Here is an 18,887-nt window from a genome sequence, read left to right as displayed (position 1 = left end):
TTGGCTATTTCATCTCTTAGGAACACATTTTAACATACATTAAAATGTAACATATTGTATGTAACATATGTTTGTAACATACTGTATTTAACATATGTAAAATGTAACATATTGTAACAGTTACAGCTATACTACCGAATTCCAGCCCAATCTCAGATCTGAATATTTGACTCTGAGAAAGATTGATCTCCAGAGCTTCACCTTCTACTGAGCTTTGGAGAAAGAAGTTTCTGTGTTTTCTCTAAACATGGGTCTAAAATGATTTCTTCAGTCTGTACTTGAGGCTTTGCTTCACTCCTGTGGAATGCCCTGATATCACAAAGGTAATAAAATCTCCTAAGTTACCATAAACCTGCTCTGTTCACCTTTTCTAGCTTATTCTGGGAGCTTAAGGGGACCACAACTTTTGGGGATAAGAGTTGCAGATGTAACCTGGAAAAGAGAAAAATGAGGTGCTCACATCAAAGTTTCAAATGAGGAGAATCTTCACAGGGTAGTGGAATGGAGGAGGGAACAGATTCAACAGCTGGTTTTGAAATCATCCTTTATAATGAAAGGGAGATTAAGATGGGTCAAGAATCTGCCCTAAATGTTGTGGAAGGTAATGATGCAATTCCTAGGCAGTCACAGTGCTTGATGGCTGTAAGGGGTCTCATCCCTTTAGAGTCAGTTTACTGATTAGCAAAATACCTCACAGGGCTACTTTGAGGATGAAATGCGACAATGAAGGTAAAGTTTTTAAGTCAGGGACTAGCGAGCAGTAACTGCTCAATGAATGGGGCTTAGAAAGATTAAGTGATTTGCTTGAGACTGCATAGCTAGGGAATTGGTGGAGTCAGGTCCTGGCACATGCTTTGGAGAGCAGAGACTAGCCACATTACCTGTTACAATGATTAGAAACAATCAAGAGGGACAGGGCTGGGATGTGGCTGTGGTGATGGGCTTGGTTTTGGACATAGAGACACTGACATGGCCCAGGGTGAGGATGTCGGTATAGGTTTGGATTTCAAGGGAGATCATGGCCAGAAATGTCCTTTTCTTCGCAATCATCTTTCCAAATGTATGTAAAATTATATTCATCAATATCCCCTCCCCAGTAGCGAGGTATCTGAGCTGGCTTAATAAAACTGTGTGACCAATATTATTGTAAAATTTTAAGGTGGTTTTAGTCTTTATATTTGACTATATATCTCGCTTATCAATTTTTTCATGGTTCTATGAAATAATTAACTGTAATAATAAAAAGCTCTATCTCAAAACCTTAAAAGCCATCTTCAAGTTAGTAGGAACTTGAGAGATTTCTATATTAAAACCTGCCCTATCAATAGGTTAATTAGCTTCCAATCCAAATAACTTTCTAAATTTCATCTCTTTCACATGTAGGAAATTTTTTCAACTCTTTTAAATGTGTGAATAATTTGTTTAATATTATTTGAGGAATAGATTCCTGTTTTAGGCTATGTCACAATCTCAATGGGAAAATAAATCTTTAGAACTCCTAAAGTCTCAGTCTTACTTGCTTCCTGGATTACCACCCACTCCCAGCCTCCCACAAAGCACTTTACCACGCTGTTAGTGTGCAGTTGTTTGTATATTTGAAACCACAGATGAAAAAGCTTGTATACTTGAGATCAGCTGGCCATGGTGTATGAAAATAATACACCTGCATATTGCAGAGGATGCCCCACTATGCTTTCTTGGCCAAATCTGGCTTGCCACATGTTTTTGTATGGCCCATGAGCTAAGAATAGTTTCCATATATTGAAATGACTGAGAGGAAATCAAAAGAAGACTTCCCTACGTGAGAAGATATTCTCAAAGTTGAACATAAAATTTCACTAGAGAGCACCATTAACAGATGAACACTTGTAATGAACTCTAATGATAGGGAACACTCGGTTTAAAGTCAAAGTAAAATGTTATCTCACTCACCCTCTAATTTATTTCCTTCATTACTAGATCTATATTACAAAAGAATATACTCAATGACTAGTATATTTTAAATATTATCAGTAAATGTTATGGAAGATTTCTTTTCTCTTTTACTAGTACTTATACAGTGACCCAGATTTTCCCTCTTGGTCTGCAAAGATTAATAATATATTTATTATCTGGGTCTGTACAGAAAATATTTACCAAGTTCTGATATGTAGTGTCAATTTATAATACTGCTATGATGGTTGGTTCTGTGAGTCCCTTGGTGTTATGGCTTGTATTAGAAGTCCCCACAAAGCCTCATGTGGTCATAGGTGAGGCTTTTCAGAAGTGGCTGAAGAGTGTATGAGTGATTCATAGTGCAGTGCTAGGATTAAGGGCACTAAGATTAAGGGTGGGTGATTACTAAATCAGTCCACTGATTGGTTTGGCACCACTCTAATCCCAGTAGCCTGTATATAATATAAGGAACAGAAAGAAGCTTGTCTCTTCTATTGCTGCTTTGCTACCTTCTGTCTGCCACGAACTATTTGTCCTCTGCAATGCCTGTCTGCCATGCCACCCTGCCTTGGAGCCAGTTGATTATGGACTGAAGCTTTTACAAACTGTGAGCTAAATAAACCTTTCCCCCTCCAACTTTGGGTGTTGGGTATTTTATTTCAGCAATGAGAGAAAAGTAACTAAGACACTTGGAAAGGCTATGGTCCCCAGTCCCTTAATCAAATACCGATCATGGCATTGCTACAAAGGGTTTTGTGATATAACTAATGCCTACTATCAGTTAACCTTAAATAGGGTAGATTATCCTCAATAATCTAGGAAGGTCTGGTCCAGTCAGGGGAGAAGACTTAATAATAGGACTGAAATTCCTTGATAAAGAAGAAACTGCCATCTCAGGCAGTCCTACCTCTTGCCTGGGAGTTTCCAGCTGGGTTTACAGGCCCAAATACTTCACATTTTAGCTTTTGTAGGTCAACGGTCCAAGCTAAGGATATTTATGTAGCTACTCTCACAAGGAGAGAAAGCAATCTTTAGAAATCAGAATTCTATAGATTTCAGACTTGCCTGACCAACTCAAGGACTTGAGTCAATTCCTTACAATAAATACATATATATATATATGCGTATATATACAATATGCATATTGTACTAATTCTGGTCCTTCTGTGGAACTCTGATCAATCCAACTGCTTTGTGTAAAGACATCATCCAATTTGTGCTGCTAGAAAATTGAAAAGTTAATAACTGCAAGTAAAATAAAATTAGTACAATATTTGGTGATAGCTTCCTGTCAGCTGTGATATTGTCTGTTTTAATCACTCTAGAGCAGAAAAGGGTAGAGAGAATTAAGAATAAAGAAAGAAAATTCAGAAAGACTTAGATTCTCTCCCCTCACTGTGACTCCATGAGACCTGTTCCTTTTAGGATAGACTCTGTCCAAAGAGCAGAGATAAGGCTTGTGGGGAAATGTCTGCATTGGGCTAACTCCAGGACTCCTTTCCTGACTGACTGGCTGTCAGGGAGCTGGGGACCTCCTGGCACTGCTGCTAAATTGCGGGCTTGTGTGTTTTCAGGGAGGGGCTTCTTGAGCTTTCATCAGATTTTCCAATGGGTCCCTGGCACCAAAAGATTAAAAACTACAAATGACTCCACTCCAGGTGGATGCCACCTGCTGTGTACTCTGTCTTGTCTAATCCTTGTGATAATCATACAAAGCAGATACTGGGATCCCATTTTACAGACGCAGAACCTCTGAAAAGTGAAGTAATTTGTGCTGGTCTGAATTTGAACCTAGACCTGACACCAAATCACGTGTTAAGGTAGGGTCTCCTCTGTCAGTAGCGTCAGAAATCAGAGGACTCTGCATTGCAGCGGATGAACGGCAGGGCCCTAAGTACCTGCCTGGCCTTTGCTCACTGACCCAGGGGAAAAACTAAGAGGGGATGGCCCCCAATTATGCGCGGGGCCGTCTAGCCGTAGCCTCCTAGTGTATCCCTGCCTAGGAGAGTCGGGAGACAAGAGCACTAGCCCCAGGGAGGGGAGGGCGGGCCCTAAGAGAGAGTTTGAAAAGAGGAAGGAAGTGGGGCCCGGCCCGGCTGAGCGCCTAGCCACCCCTCCCGGCTTCCCCACCGGAGGACGCGAGGCCCCGAGGCCCCCGGCCCAGCCATGGCCCCCTGGCGCAAAACTGACAAGGAGCGGCACGGCGTGGGTAGGTGTGGGCACAGGTCCGCAGCGAAGGAGGGCAGGTGGCCTGAAAGCCGCAGGCAGGAAGATGCCGCGGGACCTGGGCGCGGGCAGGGCGCGTCCACTGTCGTTCCGGGATGCAGGACCTCCCTCAGCTGCTGCAGGCCGACTGGGTGCTGAGGAGGAGGCTGGGGGAGAGGAAGGCGGGCACCCCGTCTGCAGCCCGTACCCATCCTGGCCTGGCTCTCCGCCGGCCGCGGGCCGCCTCTGCTGAATGTGTGAGATGGGGTCAAACTGAGCGCTCGGTACCGGGCTCCTGGTGCCAGGCTCGGCCTCCCAAGGAGTTGATGCTAAGGCCCCATAGTGGAGGGAGCCTGCTCTCTCCCCTGGATAGACCTGGGCGGGCTCAGCATGCCTCCTTCCACCCTTCTCTAAAGCTGTACCCGTCTGCTGGTTCCTTGCCTGTTCCTCCTGGGTCAGATGACCCCTGATTTAGCACAGGGTCTAGAGGGCAGTGCAAGTTTGGGGAGTGGATTGGTGGGCGAGATCCTTCACTCAGCTGAGCGCCCCTGGGAAGAAGGGCCTTCTCAGGCCATCTGGGGATAACCAAGAAGCCTGCCTTATCACCTTCAGCCATCTCAGCTCTTAGAGGCCTCTGCCTCCAGCTCAGGGGCGGAAGTGGAGGCTGGGGGAAGGGAGGTGGCAGGTACTGTAATACTCTAAGTGGTATCTGTGATGCAACCTCATAAATTTAAGTGTGAATGTAAAGCCTCGCTCGGGTGATTGCTACACAGGCAGATACAGACTCCACCCCAGAGATGATTTCAGCTCCATTAGACCACCCAAGTGCCCAGAGCGATTATCCGCAAGGGGTCCCCCAGTTACTGTTCTGGAAACAGGGCCCAGGAAGCTCAACATTCACCCATTCACACACTGGGTGTTAAGAGGAGTGGTCCCCATCCAGAGAACAAACAACGATCATAACCGCAAGGGGTCTCAGGCTGGTACCTCTGTCTAGAAAATGGAAAGTTTGAACTACACTCATTAAAGACCTTCTTAATTTAAAAGCTTCTCATACCCTGGGCCTCCCAACTGGTGGGCATCAGGCTAACTACACAGGGGCACAGGGGGGCTATTGAGTGGGGCAGGCCCCATACCCGCAGGGACCAGTGCGACCTAGGAGTCGGAAGTGGGTGTAAAGAGAATATCCAGGAAGGAAGGAACTGTTGGCAGCATCTTTGGCCTGAAGAGGGAGGTGCATGGAAGGGGATGGTTGGGCTCAGAGGAAACTGAAGCTGTATTTTGGAGGGTTGTGAATGCCAGGCTCAGGAGCTGGGGCCTTTTCTAGAGAGGCAGTAGGAACCCATAGAGGGCTTCTGAGGAGGAGAGGGCATGAGCAGATCTCTAGGCCAATGTGGAGGGAAACTTGAGTGGACAGAAGAGCAAAGGTCCCTGGACAGCAGACAAAAGACAGTGTTGGTGGGCCACGGTAACTAGGGCAATTAATGAGGGAGCCAGAGTGTGGTGGAACAGCATCCTCTCCATCACCCTGAGAGCTACAGTCCACATCTGCCCAGTCCTTTGCTGTGGTGTGGACTCATGGGCTCTGGTTCCAGTCTGCCTATTTTGGGGTTCCAGTTTCCCACACTTTCCAGGTCTGTGACCTAAGGCAAGTTACTTACTCTACAGGCCTCAGTTTCCCTGTCTGTATAATGCGGTTAATATTAGCACCTGCTTCCTATGGGTGTGAAATAAACTAAATGAGCTTATCTGCAAAAAATGCCTAGAATGATGATTATACAGGGGATTTCTTACTTAAATATTGTTGATTACTATTTTTAGACTTTGTCCGCCTTGGTCCTAGTTGAGGGTACGATGTCACAGAAGGAGTAGGGCTACAGAATGACTAGGATTGTCAGCCTCTCCAGCAGAGGCTGGCCCACCTATGTGGACTTGGATAGGATGGTCCCAGCTCCAGAGGCTTTTTGATTTGCAGGTAGAACTGATATTTTTCGTTACCTATTTATAAAACTGTGGGGCCTGTTGAAGCCAGTCTGGACTACATAATGAATACAAGGCCAGCCTGAACTATATAGCAAGACCTTGTCTCAAAAAAAATCTCCAAAAAGACAGAAAATAAGGGCCTTGTGTCTGTGACCCTATAGCGAGCCAGAAAGCACTGGTTAATGCCTGCACTTCAAAGCAATCTCTTCTTCCTGCAGGTAGATGTCAGAACTAGTGATTATAATCTCTAGCCCTCATCCACAGGCTCTGGGTGGTTGGAAGAGAAAGGCAAGGCTTAGGTTGGGGTGATATGGGGGACTGGGACCTTCTAAAAAGAAAACAAACAAAACAGCAGTTAACCTGATAGTGAGGACGTGGCGTTCTGTCTCTGGCACCATCACTGTTTCAGATTGATCTGTGGACTGATATTCTCCCCGTAAGTCCGTGTATTAATACTTTTCTATTGCAAGGTATTCTTAGGTGAAGATCTCTTGAGATGATCCACATGGGAACCTAGAAGAAGACAGAGGGTTAGAGCTTCATGAGGGGCATCTCTGGATGCTGTTCCATTTGGTTTCCTCTTCAGAACTGGTAGCGTTTTGGCCATCCTTCCTGTGGTCTCATTGACAAGGGCTGCTGGTATCTGCTGGTGAGAAGGGGGCCTAGAGGAGGCCATGGCATCACCAGAACCGTGTGCTTTCTTAGTTATCTTGCTGTCTGGTGGGCCGCCAGGGTGATCCTTATGTTGATCCCTGGCCAGGGTTTTCCTTTGCTAATGCAACCTTGATATATTCCAGAGAGTTCCAGAGAAGATCTAAGATGGAAGCAGGGTAGACAGTCAAGGCTCTGTGCTTACAAGGCTGTGTACCTTGTGTAGTTATATATAAGGTTAGAAGCTTGGGCTATGAAGTCAGACTTGAGTTCAAATCTGCACCATAGGCCTCATGAGATTGTTGTGAGGACTGAACAGGGTAATGCATGTAAAGCACTCAGTAGTATCCCTGGCTCAATAAGTGACTATAAGTGAGAATAACTGGCTGAGGACAAGGGACTAACCTAGTACAGCAGTTGCAGAACCGAGAGACAGTGATGTACCCAATGGCAAATTCAGAACAGCCATGCTTTGTAAGAATGTAGCGTTCTAAGGTTTGTATTCTCATGCAGGGTCTTTGTCTGAATTCATAATATCCACATAAGGCAGACTGTTGTTAATCCAACTTTACAGATAAAGAAACCAAGGCTCAGCATCCCATAACCTGGAGTAATGAAGCTGACCCTTAAATTCCACGGCCATCAGACTACCGGCCCTTTGTGCTGTACCAGGAGGGCATCTCAGAAGGGGAACACATGGGTAAAGACAGAAAATGGGGTGTGTATAACATATGGAGCAAACAATAAACAGTTGATTTGACTTTAGACAATGTTGGTAGATAAAAAGAAAATGGGAGAGGTAGATTATGGCCAGATTGGAAGAGTTTTGCATTCCAAGCTGAGTTTAGATTTCCTTCCGGAGTTTTGAGCAGAAAGTGTCACTTGTAAGAAGGTAATGCAGTTAACTGGGAGGAAGGCAGGGATCAAACATAGACTAAAAGGGGAGTAGGTAACAATTTACTTGTCCACTAACTGCCTGACTAGGGGATGTAGAAGAAGGCCACTTCCAATTAACATTACTATCTTAATCCTTTCTGCCTGACACTCTGGGCAGTGAAGAATTTTCTCCTTGGAGGAGAGAGGGGAGACCAGAAAAGAAGGGGGTAAAAGAGAAAATAACTGGTAAAGTATGACTATGAGTGAATGAAAACTTCCAAATTGCAGCTTGACCGAACTACACATTCATTTTTTCTCTCACATAGAAAGCCCAGGCCAGGAAGGTGGTAGGGCAGCTCATTCCATCTCTTGCACAGCCTCCTTGGCATGTGGTGTCTGACTCTGAACCAAGCTACCTGCATATGCATCAGCTATCTGGTCTCTTTCCAGACAACAGGAAGGATGAAAAGAGGAACAGAAAGGGTATGGGTCTTCCCTTTCAGGACACTTAGCTGAAGATATTGTTGGTATTTCCATATCCTATGGCTAAAACTTACATGGCCAAACCTACCTGCAAGGAAAGCTGGGAAATGCATTCTGTTTTAGAGACAGCTATGTACCCAGCTTAAAAGTAGGATCTCTGTTCTAAAGGAGGGGAAGAAGGATATTGAAGATGACACATTCATTTTCTGGGGCTGACATAACAAAACACCACAGACCAGGTAGCTCACGTAACAGAAGTTTATTTTCCCACAGTTCTGAAGACTGAAAGTCCAAGATCAAAGTTCCATCAGGTTGGCTTCTCCTGTGGCCTCTCCTTGGTTTGCAGGTGCTGTTTACTGCCTTGTCACACATGGTTGTCTCCTTGTGCATCTGTATCTTTAATGTCTCTTCACCTTCTTATAGGAATATTATACTGGATTAGGTCCCCACCATAATGGCCTCATTTTAATTTATTCACCTCTTTAAAACACTTATCTGCAAATATGATTATATTCTAGAGTATTAGGGATTAGGGATTGAACATATGCATTTTAGGGAGACAAAGTTAAATCTAGAATAGCTGGTCTGTGGCTTCTGGTATGGCATTTAGGGACTATAAAAGAGGGTTTCAAGGCAGGAGTCTTCAGGTAGAGGTTTAGAGTAGAAGGTTTGTTTGCCCTAAAGCTGGACCTGACAAACAAATTTGTGTGAGGCCTCTGTTATGCTCATAGGGAAGAAAAAATCTCTACTCATCTTAGGTTCTCAGACTGGAGCACCATAAATTAGACTACAAAAGACAGGTTAACAAGAGAAAAACTAACAGAAGTTTGTTCACTTGTACATCATGCCCACACATGGGAGTACCCAGAGATGAGAAACTCCAAAAGTTGGTTTGAAATTGGGTTTATATACTGTCTTAGCAAAGGAACAGTGACATTTTTAGAGAAATAATAAAGGACAAAGAAAAAGGTTTCTAGGCTTCCAAGGGCAGCAAACCATTGTGGAAGATAACGGTTAAATCAGCCAGGTCCATCTTTCTGTCCTATTCATGGCCATAACCTTTCCTTGGAGAGGGAGTTTAGGGCTGACCTCATTTCTTTGAAGGGTCTCCTTTTAGTCAGTTAAAGAAAGATCCAAGGAGGCTTCTTTTTGCACCTGTTGATTGTCATTTACCTCCAGCTCAAAATAGTCATTATGCTAAAAAGGCATGTTTTGGGGTGGCATATTTTGATTCTTTATCACTCAGAAACGTGCTCTTTATATCACTTGTTTCCAGTTATGGTTTTGTGCTTGTGTGTGGTGTTTGGGGAACATTTGCTGGTTTCTTCTGAGAACTGTGAGAAATAATCTGTTTGATGTTTCTTTCCTAGCTTCTGGTGGTTTGCTACAGTCCTTGGCATACAGATGCACCTGCCATTCTTGCTGTGTCTGTCTGTCTCTCAATTTCTCCATTTATTAAGAACATCATGTCATAATTGGATCAGGACCCACCCAATGACTTTATTTTAACTTGGTCATATTTTCAGGTACTGGAGAATATGTCTCTAAGATCTCTCTCTCTCTCTCTCTCTGTCTGTCTTTTGGAAGTGGGCAAAATTCAGATCATAACAGGGTCTGGAAAAGCAGAGATGGGGGATTTTCCACTTCTTGGTTGGCAGATATGGAAGAATTCACTCTATCCCTTGCTGCAGTGATATAGATGATGCAGTTGCAACCAGGCCCCTGGACAAAGCTGGTCTGTCCTGAGATTGAGAGATTTGGAGTGGGAAGTTTATGTTGGAGTCCCCTGCAGCGTATGCTCTTGTTATAGTTTAATCTAAACTACTTTAATTAAAAGATGTGTGTGTGTGTGTGTGTGTGTGTGTGTGTGTGTGTTTATATGAGGATTGGGGCAAATAGAGTATTTTAAGTATCAGATGGATCATCTGAAAGTCCAGGAAACTGGGGGCCTAGGCCTCAGATGGCCTGCACTGGGGCCATCCTGGAAATCTCTGTCTCTCCTCTCATAACTCTTCAGATGTTCTGCACACATTGCCTCCGTTCTTTTTTCTTGCCTCACCAACTCCCTCTGATTCCATCACTCTTTTATGATTTTATTTATTTTTGTTTTATTAGTACACGTTTTCAGTACGTGATGTTTATGTTCATCTTAGGAAGTAGATACATATACTTAACCTATCTTGATTCTTTTTATTCTCCTTCCCACCTACCTCCCCTCCTCTCTCTAGATCCCCTTTTCCCATATTCATTATTATTGTTATTATTTTTTTAGTTTGTGTTTGTGACATATAATGATTACATTCATTGTGGGGAGTTGGTCCATGTGCGTGACACATCTTAAATCTTTTTACATTCTCCTTTCTCTCCTCTTCCCCCACCTTGGTCTCTTGATCCCCCTCCCATTTGCAAAAGATCTATCTCTTTCCTTTAATCCATCTTTTCTTTTGCTCTTTACTTCCTCTTTAAGTTACTCAAATGAGAGATGCCATATGGTATTTAAGCTTGTGTGTCTGATTTATTTCACTTAACATTATGTTTTCATTCTCACAAATGGCTCAAATTTATCCTTCTTTATAGCCAAGTAGTATCCCATTATGTGTAGACGCCACATTTATAATTTTGATATTCTGTAACATCACACTGGTTCCCCCAACATGCCGTCTACCCCAACTCTACATTGCCTCGTGGTCTGTGCATCCATTATATCTTCTGTGTTTATTTTTTAGAGTTCCAAGAGAGAAGTTCCAGAGTGGTGGCTTGACTCACCTTTTCAAGAAAGTCCTCTCAAGTCAGAGGTCATTGCCAGCCTAAGAATGGGCTCCCACTCTGGTCAGGGTGCTGCTCCTCACTAGTTCATTTACTGTGGCTAAGGGGTAGAATCACATGGCTTGCTACTCATGGCTGACTGGAGCTGTGGATAGTTGCATCATAGACAGAAGGAGCAGAACATGCATCCCAAACACACATGGTGAAGCTCCACTTTGAGGGACGGTTATATTGCTCTTACTGCTGAAGGCAAGAGATAAGGGATAGAGAGGGTCATTCGCTCACCCACTCACTCTTTCAATCATTTGTTCATTCTTCATTTATTTCCTATATATATTGTTGAGCATTTCCTATGTGCCGGGCACTAGGTTAGCCACTGAGGTAACTATATTAGGTCAGTATGATACCTACCATTTAGGAATGTATAGTCTGGTAAGGAAGGGAAAAAGGGACTTTGCAGATTTATCGATAACCATAACTACAAATTGTGATATGTGGTGTTGAAATAAAGGAATATTTTTTCATAACTGAGAATATTTTAGAGAAGAGTCTTAAATTGGAAGATGTGAGGAGGGCTCTGAGGAGCTACAGGGAAAAGAATTCTAGAGGAAATGCTTGCAGGGGTAGTACATGTATCTTTGCAACACTGGCTGACTGTATCTTTGAACTGGTCCCCAGAAATTAGTCTGTTGCAACAAAAACATGTGGGTTGGAAATCTAATTCCTTCTACTACCAATTCTTAGGTGTCTGGGCCTCCTACTTTCTGATGCTTCAGCAACTTGGCTTTGTTTTGGAGGGCCTACTGAATTGGCTGATGGAGTCCATGGAGGGAGTTGGCCTAATGCCTAGGTATATGGGAGCCTCAGGCATAGATGGCCGTATTGCCCCAACCACAATGTCTGTGTTTAAATGAGCTCTAATGACAGACTGCATTTCTAATATCTGCTTTCTTCTCAGATCAGCATCTTCCTATTGCTGCTGGATTTTGAGACAGGAAATGTAGCCACCATAATGTTCTGCTAATTTTTGGACCTTTGGGTTTGTTGTTTTTAAAGGCTAGAGACCTTTAATTTAATAGTCAATTACACATGGATGCCAAAACCATGTTGAGCAGCATATGTCATGCAAATGGGGGATAATGATGCTTATCACCATCCAATTCCAGAAGAATACTGGTAGAGAAACCACAAATGTTCCCTTTAATAGGTACTGTACTTTCTCCTTTCTTCCCACCTCTGTAATTGGTGTGAATTGAAGAGCAGTCAGGCTGAACTGCTTAAGCCTTACTCTGTTTTTTGTTCTCCTTGGGGAAAATTGTCTTTTGTCCCCCTGCCTCAACAAAGACAGTGTCGGATTCTACATTGTTTTAGCTTTGCAGTGGCAGAAACAAGGGCAGGAGGGGAATATGACTAACAGTGTGGGTACTTGCTCAGTTTTCTCTCCAAGCCTTGCCCCAGAGCACCCCAGGTTCCCTGGACAACACATGGTCCCTTGGGTCAAAGCCTGAATTAGAACAGTGGAAGGAGACATAAGCAAGTGACTTGCATGGATTCCCTGGATACAGCACAGGGTCTGAATGGAGTGGATATTCAGCAGCTATTCGTGAGGGTAGATTAAGTGGTACAGTGTCAGGCCTAGAGACACACTAACTGGCATTTTCTGCTGCAGTGGAGGGACATCCCTGGTGCCCCTGGACCCTGGACAGTGGGATTTTGTGCTTGCCTTACAGGTAGTGGACGTTAGGGAGTTAGTCTGAGGAGAGAATGGCCTAAGTCAGTGATGGCAAATCTGTTAGAGCTTACAGTGATACAAACGGCCCGCTGTGGCACATGTGCCTTAGGTTCACCACCACTGGTCTAAGTGGAAAGAAGAGCCAATGCAAAATGCTGAGGAGGAAGCTCTCAGATGTGTAGGAGGCCATTGTGGCTGGAAGGGTGAGCAAGGGGCAGACTAATAGGAAGTAGATTCTGTGAGGGGAGGCCATATGCAGTGTGTCTAGTAGGGCTTTCACTCTCAATGGAAAGGGTGGGATATTGCAGAGTTTGGAGAAGAATTGTAGAACAATCTGTCTTGTGTTTCAAAAGGAATTGTTCCAGCAGTTTGATGGTAAAAAACAAAGGGGAAATAAATGTGGTAGCAGTGACACCAGTGAGGCAGCTGCTGCAGTAACCCAGAAAAGAGGTGACAGGGCTTGCATTAGGAAGGTGACAGTAGAGGTGACAAAATGAGCTCAGATTCTGGATGTGCATGTTATAGGTGGAGCAAATGAGACTGTCCTCCTGGGTAGAGGTGAATATGAGAGAAAGAAGTTGAGGGTGACCCCGAGGTTTTTGGTATGAACAACTGGAAAAATAGGAATTGCACACACAGTTTCTCTTTTCTGTAAATTAATCCCTGACTTAAAGTGCCTCTAACATGTTCATAAATAGGTCTACTGCTTCACCTTCTTACAGCATGATACATTTAGAAAGATTTGTGTTAAACACTCAAAACCACCCTAGGAGGTGAGTATTTTTATTTTCCTTTCACAAATGAAGAAAGTGATGTGCAGAAGCCTTCAAGGTCTCATGGAAATGCAATCTGTTTTGGGCTTTAAAAAAAATACATATCTGCCCTTCTATTTTATTGAAGCTGTCTATTTTCACTTTGTGTCTTGGTCGGTCTTCTGTTGTTATGATTGAATATACAAAGAATAGCAGTTTTTTTAGTTGACGGTTCTGCAGGCTGGAAAGTCCAAGAGTATTACTTTTGCTGAAGGCCTCCTTGCTGGGTCACACATGGCAGAGGATACTCTGTGGTGGGAGGGCAAGCTCATCATCTCATGTTTCTCTTTCTCTTCTTTTAAAGCAAGTAATGACATCATGGGGGGTCCCACCCTCATGACCTCATCCAATCCTAAGTACCTCCCATTGGACTCACCTCCAAGTACCTTTAACATATGAATTTAGGGATTAAATTTTTAATATGTGAACTTTGCTTAAGGCGACACATTCGAACTTTAGCAACTTGTCTTTTTCTTATGTACATGTATGTTATCTTCCCCACTAGCTAGTGACTGTCTGAGGGCAAAACTCGATTAGGGGTTAACTCTGAGTCTGTCTTGCTCTGAGGGGACAGCAGCAATTTTGGAGGTCAGACAAACTAATTGCTGTTGTAACTATGGGTCCTCTTGAGAATCCAATGGAAACTATAAACCCATTCTTTCCACAAAAATATGCACATGTGCAGTTTTACATTATGGTTTCATTAAACCCCTTTCATGGAAGCCAATAAAGGTCCCTGGTGAAGCACACTCAGTAATTACTTTGTAAACTAAAATAATACACATAGCCAAGGCATGCTGTCCAAGATATGAATTCTTGGAGTTAGGAGTTGCCAAGACTCAGAAACAATTCTTATAATCCACTCAGATCAATTAAGTTCAATAAGCTTCTGCCATGATTGTCCTGAGTTGGGTACTGGGATCCAGAGTCCTTGGCTTTCAGAAGCATACAGTCCAGCAGTAATCTCTTTCTGCAAGAGGCAGCAAAGAGCACCATTATTAGTATGTGTTCCTGTTTCACAGGCTGGGGTAGCTGCACCCTTGCTTCATGTTACTATGGCTCCTGCCATTATCCCATCACATTTCACCGCAGTATTGTGTTGAATTGTCTGGGACCATCCATAGAATGTAAGTTCTGTAATGGCAAGACCAGGGCTCTTGTTCTCCAGAGCGGAGTGCCCAGCATGGGGCAGGTGTTCCATTAGTAGTTGTTGATTGGGCAAATGGATGGGTTGGTGGGTGGATGGGTGAATGGTTGGGGTAAGGGAGAGGGGAGGATAGCGGTTGGGAATTTTCCTGTTTCTAGAGGGCTCATAAGGTACAGTTGGATTGAGTTGCCTCATCTTGCCTTAATCTCCCCAGCCCACCCCTGTAGGAGGCTAGGTCCTGGGGGAGCACCACAGCATTAGATGGGGTGCTTTTGAATGCTTCTCCAGATGCTGAACACTGCTGTTGGCTACTGTTTCAAGCCCACCTGTTCCCCATCCTGGGACTCCATTAAGCTGCTCACTGTCCCTCATCCTCTTTCTCCTCCCTGCCCCCTGCCCCCTCCTGTCCCTCCTCAGTCCTTTCCTTGCCCTTATTCTGCCCTTCCTCTCTGTCCAGGTTCACTGCCTTCATGCGACCTCACTTTTCTTCTGAGAGCCCACAGCTGCTGTGGCTTGCAGTGTGGCACTTTGTCTTTAAAAAGGCTTCTTGTTTCTTGTGTGCTTGTTTAGTACCTTCAACTAGGTTTCCCAGAAGCTGCAGGAGAGCGGGAGCCCACCCCTCTCCCCCTACTTTTCTAACCTGCAGGATATAGCGGACTGCAGGGGCCTCTTAAATTTGGGGATGGAGGGCTGACTTGGTGATTTCATCATAAAGGACGTCTTCCAGCTCTGTAGTGTATGTGTGAGTGCAGGGCGTGTAAGAATTTGTGTGCCTGTGTGTGTGTGTGTGTGTGTGTCTGTGCCTATGGGAATACTTGACAGGAGAGATGGAAATTCCAGCATGATGTTTTAGAATAGTACTTATCAACCTTGGCCTTATTGGACATTGTCAATCAGATGATTGATTTGGGGTGTTCTGGGCATTGTAAGGTGATATATTAGTCTGTTCTCTGTTACTATAACAAAATATATGAAGCAGGCTATTTATGAAGAAATGAGGTTTATTTAGCTCATAGTTTAGGAAGCTGAAAGTCTAAGATTGATTGGCTTCATCTGTCCAGCATCTGGAAAGGGCTTCACGTTGAATGGAGCATGACGGCAGGAGTGAAGGAGAAAGTCATCCCATGGCAAGGCAGGAGGCCAGAGACTGGGGACAGGTCAGAATGTTTCCTTCCTTCCTTCCTTCCTTCCTTCCTTCCTTCCTTCCTGCCTTCCTGCCTTCCTGCCTTCCTGCCTTCCTGCCTTCCTTTTTTTTCTTTCTTTTTTTCAGTGTTGGGGCATTGAACCCAGGGACTTCACACTGAACTATATCCCTAGCCCTTTTTACTTTTTGAGACAGTGTCTGGCAAAGTGGCTGTTATGGTCTGGATCTGGATGTCCCCCTAAAGCCTCCCATGCTCAGGGGCGTGGCTTTTGGAAGGTCACTGAATCATAGGGATGCTATAGCTAAATGTGATGTTAGGAGGTGGGGCCTGGTCAGAAGTAGGGGTGTGACCCGGTAAGGTGTATCTTGCTTCCTCATTCCTCCCTTCTCTGTCTACTTCTTGGCCACCAAGGCATGAGAAACTTTCTTCCGCTGTCCCCCTCAGCCATGCCAATCCTGCCTTGGAGCCAGCTGACCATGGAGTATAACTGGGAGCCAAAATAAACCTCTCCTCCTTTAAGTTGTGGGTACTGGGTACTGTGCTTCAGTGATGAGGAAAGTGACTAATGCAGTTGCTAAGTTGGTCAGGCTGGGCTCAAACTTGGCATTCTCCTGCCTCAGCTTCCAAGAGAGCTGGGATTATAGGCATGTGCCACCTTGCCTGGCTCAAGTTGTTCTTTTTAGAAGCCAGTCTCTCAGGAATAAACAGGGATCCCATGACAACTACATTAATCTTTTCCAACCATGCAGTCCCTAGGAACCTAGCCACCCTCCAGTAGGGTACACTTCTTAAATGTTCTCACACTTGATACTGTCACACTGTGGACAAAACCTAGAGCACATGAAGCCTTGGGTGACACATTAAGGCCATAGCTACACTGTAGCAGAATGTTAGCAGTGTCTCTGGCCTCTACCTACTAGATGCTAGGAGCACCCCTGACTTTACCCTAAGTTCAGACAAAGCAAAAATATATTTAGAAGGCAATAGAACCTTTAATTGAGAAGCCTGGTTTAGAGAACTGACTGGAATTCTAAATTTCTTGTCATCAGCCTCTCAGTTCGGCTCATGAAGCATAACACCATAATATTGTAGCCTAGAAGGTTGTTATCGTGATCTATTAGGGACCCAGAGCTTCTAGCACAGTGCAGATGCCAACCTCCTCTCCTCCCTGACTATGATTCTTTCACTTCTTTTGCTGCTGACTTGCACCTTCACCTGGGTGTGGGGTGTAGGGTTGCTGCTGGTTCTTGCAGTTGCCATCCCCAAGCAATGTCCCGGTGTTCTTTTGGTGCTGAGGGTGCCAGCACCTTGTCCAGAGACTCGGACACACTGCTTGTGCATAGCAAAGAGCGTGTTGCACTTGAATCCAGAGGAGACCTGCTGGCTGGTTCCAATTCCCACTGGAGACTCCAAAACCCAGCTCAGGGTCTGGAGAAGTGAGCTTCAGAAAATTACATTTCCTTTCTCTATTATTGGTTTTGTTCCTCTTCTATGGCCACTTGTCTAAACTCTATTAGCACTTGATGTTGGCTGAAGTTTTGTTTTTAAACATGTCAGCAAATAACAGGGCTCCAAATGAGGTACAATTCCATCTGGAAGGGTCATAGGGCACTTGATAGCTGTCATAAAAATTGGCAGTCACGCTGGGTCAGCATCTCTTGAAGCAACCTCAAGAAATCCAAGAAAGGACATAGCCAGAAGAAAGGCCATACCTGTCCTTCATATTTATTCACATCCCTTCAATCCAACAAGTATTTATGAAAAGCTCAATAAATATTGATTGCACTTCTGCTGTGGGGCAGGTGCTGTTCTCAGCCCTGGGAATTCAGTAGTCAACAAGATAGACTCAGTCTCTATCCTCCCCGAGGCTGGAGGGAAAGACAAGTTCAGTGTCTTTAGAATAAAGTGTGATGTCAGCAATGGGCTCATCAGGGAAGCAAGGACTTTGCACTCTTCTCTGGATTTCAATCCACTTGGTACTGCTTTCTAGCTGTGTGGCCATGAGCAAGTTCCTGGACCTCCCTGAGTTTCTTGTGAGTTACACAGAGTGCCTTGGAAGTCTAGCTTGAAGATTAAATGAGTTGATACAAGTACAGTGTTTAAAATTTTGTCTTACTCATCACTATAACCCCAGTAACCCCAAACAATATTTACACACAGTAGACCTTCCCATGAATATCTCTTGAAAAAAATCATGGGGCATATGGTTGGTATATAACATGTGCTCAAAATAAATGTTTCCCATTATCTTGGAAAGCAGTATGTATAATGATTAGAAGTCAGACTTCTAGATTATCTAGCTGGTAGATAAGTTATTTACCTTCCATATGCTTCCGTTTTTTCATCTATAAATCAAAGAGAAAGAATGTATTTATCTCCTAACATTGCACAAAGCGCAGAGATCCTAATTGTTTTTGCGAGATATAATGCAATAACAATGGTGTCTACTTTTTACCTTATTTCTCTCGACTTGGATTCTTCATGAGCAGAATACTTTGATACATTTAAGTAGGATGGTAGCCATCCAGTGAATTCAATTCTCAAGGTTTTTGGAAGTCCCATCAGCCTCAAAATAACTGTTCTGGTGGCTTACCACCCTGGAATTTCCAGTATTAGAGTTTAATGGCCCCAGATGGCCCCATACTTAGAAATACCCCTTTGATCCTTTGCCACAAGTCCTGGGGTAGGTTTGTTAATAAACCAACTGCTACCTTGGTTCTGGGGATAGTAGTTTGATACAGGAAAAAGTCAAGTCCTCTGTGAAGAGTATGTTCATATTCATTGCACTCCTATGATATGAAGCCAGAATGGGTATTTGTGGGAACAGCCAATGGCCTGAGGGGCTGTGGGCAATTCCCCTCCATTTGTCTATCTTTTTTGAGCAGGAGCTAGCCAGATTAGGGCAGGCTAGGCTATTAGTGATTTTCACTCATGCCCTGTCCTCTATCTTCCTTATGTTTTTTTCTGCCTTTCCATCCCTCACTCAAAAGTTGAGAGTGCCTAAGCCCATAGGGAGTGGGAAACAAGATGACAGCTCTTACACCGGTCAGAAACAAATGGAGGATCAGAGATAAGCAATCACACTTTAGCAAAAAGTGGCATTCTGGCTCAGTTTCCTGTTAGTCATTTAGAAAACTTAACAGAATTGGGTA

The 18,887-nt window shown here is 44.1% G+C and overlaps 1 protein-coding gene across 2 annotated transcripts in view; it reads left to right on the top strand.

Annotated features, from left to right (window-relative positions):
• The first annotated feature begins 4,011 nt into the window (after positions 1-4,011).
• Positions 4,012-18,887, top strand: part of Dock2 (dedicator of cytokinesis 2) — a 433,172-nt gene continuing 418,296 nt past the window's right edge. For both annotated transcript variants that reach the window (XM_021239768.2, XM_004836400.3), the window contains exon 1: positions 4,012-4,144. In XM_021239768.2, the coding sequence (XP_021095427.1) occupies positions 4,102-4,144 (43 nt within the window). In that variant the 5' untranslated portion in view covers positions 4,012-4,101. The remainder of the gene's footprint in view (positions 4,145-18,887) is intronic.

Source organism: Heterocephalus glaber, unplaced genomic scaffold (genome assembly GCF_053883595.1).
Source record: "Heterocephalus glaber isolate CG9 unplaced genomic scaffold, H.glaber_assembly_v1.0 deba00001606, whole genome shotgun sequence".
Lineage (NCBI taxonomy): Eukaryota > Metazoa > Chordata > Mammalia > Rodentia > Bathyergidae > Heterocephalus > Heterocephalus glaber.
Note: the sequence above shows the minus strand (reverse complement) of the source record. Positions and strands in the feature narration are given on the sequence as shown.